Below are 3,996 nucleotides of genomic sequence, written 5' to 3'. Positions count from 1 at the left end.
GTTATGAGTCGCAATTATTCTTTTGACCGTTTAAATGTAAATCCATAAACATGGAGTATGCCTCATCCTTATGAAATTAACCAAGCATGCAAATATATTCTAAAAAATCATAACCAACAAATAATAGCTTAGCTACATACAACCCGCAAATCCACAACCAACAAAAAGCATAAATTCCCCAAATGATACATACTAAAATACTCTCAATCAACAAAATAAATTTAAGTTTAATGGCATGTTCATCAAATGAATAGTCATTTTCTACAAGCACTTTAAAAAAATAAAGACAACTCAATAAGTGGCTTACACACTTTTGGACAACATACCACTAATGCAAGGGGGAGTAAATGTTTTAGAAGAACATGGCAACCATGATTCCTTATGCCAGAAATCTTGTAATCTTTCAAGTTAGCACATTTAGAAATATTACCTGAAAATTCATCTTTAAATTCTTTAAAAATCTGAATGAGTCATGGATGTTTTTGGTTTCTAAAGAAATTTTAAAGAAATATCTTGAAATCAATTACTCTTCCAGACCAGAGGAAAGTAAGTGTTTTTTAGACAAATTGACTTCATCCAGAAGATTATAACAAATAGAAGCTGAGAAGATCACGTGCAAACATACACCTAGGACTCCATTCCGTGATTCAATAAATAGTGGTGACAAAGTTCTTATGCACAGCGTGATTAGATGATTAAGGAACATTTACACCACATTAAAGAACAGCTCAAAGTACAACAACAGCTCAAAGGAGAGGTGGTTACTATTAGTGGGAGAAGTATTCTAACCACAATTAACCATCTCAAAGTACAACAACAGCTCGCCAACCAGTCAACCAACCAACCAACCAGGGCATGGACCAGTAATACGAAACCAAGGGATCAACAAAATTAGAAAACAATCAGTCAATCTGTTGTGAGTTCCTGATAACTATTTGTTCTCACCAACACCTTTAACAATTTATATTCAACTCTTTAGATAAAACTGCACAACTACTGCAACTTTTAGAGAATTAACAGTCGACAGAAAGTATACAGAAACTCAGCAACATATCAGGGGAGCAGAGGATTCGTGTAGTTTTTCATAAATGATGGCAGAACTAGCTTTATATGCAATAGTCAGGTTAATATGATAGGGCTTAGGCTCTAAACTAAAGAACTTCCGTGTAACATTTTCAGTTAAGGTTCAAAAATTATATCTCCCAGTTATGGTGAAATTACATTTTGTAAGACAAGGCTTTCTTAGAGCTCCAGTATGCTTCACATCTCATCTAGCAGCAAAATGGTCATAAACTGTAAACTACATGCAGCCATTACGTGACATATTTTGTATAATGGTAGTGTTCGAGCCAGCTAGCGCGCACCTCGATTAATTTCACTGGGTACCACTACCTCCCATAGGTACAGGGTAGCTCTGCCCACCAAGGCTTCGACAGATAGAAAGAAATTACCTAGGACTTTTGCCTCCATGTGACATTAGAAATGATGAAGAGTCATTTTTACAAAAGTTAATTATCAATCACTGATTACTTAGAGACTAGGCTCGATTATGAATTCATTGGGAGAGAAAACAATCAGCCACAATTTCATTTTATTTTCCCCCTCACAGATAAACTTGAAATATTCATTAGAATCTGCAAGAGAAGAGTTTGGGGAGTTATCTCTTACCTCCATTCCTAATACTTCATATTGGAATAAAGTGTCCAACCCTATTTTTGCTAATGGTATACTGACAAGAACCTGTTACAACTAGTGAAGAACAAAAAAAAAAAGAAAATTAAACCAACAAAGAGTTGAAGAACATACCAAACAGTTTGACGATGAAAATCAGTGATTAGAAACATAAATCCAAATGGAATAGAGTAAATCATCACTTTAAGCGACAAAAACCAGAAATTGAGAAAGATTCGAGCGGAATTAGAGAAAAAATTGTCAATTTATCCAGAGAAAATAACGAGCGTTTTAAGGCTTTCGAGAGATGGATGGCTAGGTTTTGAGATATTAAGTAGATTTAATCCCTATTATGACGAATTTTGTAGAATGCATTGTAGCGACTAACAATACTGAGAATATTGAACTACAGACGTTTGCAAACAGGGTCCAGGTCTATTCAGAAAGAAGCATAAATAATTAGTAAAGTAGATTATTTCTTTTAGAAATAAATAAATCAGTACGATATTATATACTCATTCTATAATTCAAATTAATAGAACGCTATCAGACAAGGGTTCAGTCCAAGTCCATTACTCTCCTGGACTCCCCTCGGATTTGCTCGTTCACTCCACTCTCATGACTATTGCAGCTTTCCTTCCTAAATCTCGTTTTCACGTCCAAACTGCTTGTGCTTTCATCACAATGTTTGTCAGAGTGAAACAAGATTCGATATTAATTCACCAAAGAAGTAAAAGAAAGAAAAAGATTGCCAGAAAGAGAAAAGAAACAGCCTTATACAAGGAAAAAAGACCAAAATCGGATATTATGTCAGAACTTAACACGACTTCATTATTCTTATTGTTCTTCTTTTAGCTCTATTAAGTATATCCCCAAATGAAATGGACAACAGGTGCCGCAAAACCTGAATGTAAGACTAACCAAGCTGTTGGGACACCCTGCCTAGAGGAAAATCATGTCTTCTAAACCTTTATTTAAGACAACAAACAACATATATTTACTGTAACTAGAACTTTGAAAAACAATATACTACGACCTAATAACCTTTGTTTCATGCAAATAGTGACAAAATAAAAAGGAGGAATGCTTAGAAGAACTCCAACCAATACAAGAAAATGTAACGTATAGCTTCAAAGATACACATTGTCTTGTTCTATATATGACTAAAAGGAAATGCAAAAGGACAACATCAATTAGTAAAATGAAATGGGTAAAGCAGAACTCTTACAGTTATCGACGACATGGCTGCTAGTCTTCATGGTTACCGTGTCCCCAGTCAGCAACCAACGAGGGACTAACAAGGCTTTCAACGTAGATTTCTGCTCCAAAACAGCTCTCAAATTTAGTAACCTCTGGTTGTCTGATTGAATCATCCTTTGGATTGTTTATCATAAAAGTTGACCGATACAAAAGTAAAATTTCACCCTTATTTGACTGGCAAATCGGCGGTGAAAATGACATGGCAAAGGGTCGATAATGGACATAATTCCCAGGATCATCAGGACAGTTAATGGTGAACATCTTTGTCCAGAATGCTTCAACTCCATAATCATTCATAACCCACACATCAGAATGACTTCCCTCATGGTTACAAGTCACGACAAGATCACTTCCAAAAACTCCCGGCATCAAACTAAATTTTCCTTCTCTATAATTGGGCTGCTCCACCATTCCCCATGTCTCATTTGCTAAATCAAAACAAATGATGTTGCATCTACTATAGTCATTGAGCTCATGAACACTAGCAACTGAGGTCCAATAAAGCTTCCCTTTAACAAATATACCTGAACTATTTACCATAAAGCCATCCTGAAAATTATCCACCGTTCTCCAAGAATCCGTCTTTAGGCTGTAAATTCTGATCTTAGTATTGTATTGGAAAAAAACTGAATTTACATTGTAGGTGACGTGGCATGACACGTGGACTGGTCAAATGGTCAAAACACAATAAATAGCCAAGAGGCACGGGCGACAACAGATAAGTGAAAAAGAAAACAACATAGGTGTGGACCGTTACTAAAATAGGTACGAGTCTCGTACCTATTCGAGTCATTTAAAGACCGAAGATTGGAAGAAGTTGAAGATACGAATCTGATGACGTAAAAGAGTCTAAATACAGCATTAAATATCAAATACGTTAGAATATTTGAATTAAATAGAATTGATTGTGTAACGTTTCTTTTAATGTCATTTATTGCTCATAATTGCCTCATTAAGACAAAGGCATTACATCTTCTCCTAGAATCAACTATAAAAGGAGAAGGACTCAACATCTGTAGGGACACGAAATACTATTGAGATCGTACTGAAATACAAAACCATTTA

The 3,996-nt window shown here is 35.3% G+C and overlaps 1 protein-coding gene across 1 annotated transcript; it reads right to left on the bottom strand.

Annotated features, from left to right (window-relative positions):
• Positions 1-2,919: 2,919 nt before the first annotated feature.
• LOC104213180 (F-box/kelch-repeat protein At3g23880-like) lies at positions 2,920-3,471 on the bottom strand. The gene has a single exon (XM_009762622.2). It carries the CDS (start codon positions 3,469-3,471, stop codon positions 2,920-2,922), a length of 552 nt encoding a protein of 183 aa, XP_009760924.2.
• Between the last annotated feature and the right edge of the window lie 525 nt (positions 3,472-3,996).

This window comes from Nicotiana sylvestris, chromosome 1 (assembly GCF_000393655.2).
Source record: "Nicotiana sylvestris chromosome 1, ASM39365v2, whole genome shotgun sequence".
NCBI classification, from domain to species: domain Eukaryota; kingdom Viridiplantae; phylum Streptophyta; class Magnoliopsida; order Solanales; family Solanaceae; genus Nicotiana; species Nicotiana sylvestris.
This window is presented reverse-complemented; position numbering and strand designations above follow the sequence as displayed.

Excerpts from the sequence above, each read along its gene's own strand:
- LOC104213180 (XM_009762622.2), bottom strand. The coding sequence starts at position 3,471 with ATGGTAAATAGTTCAGGTATATTTGTTAAAGGGAAGCTTTATTGGACC.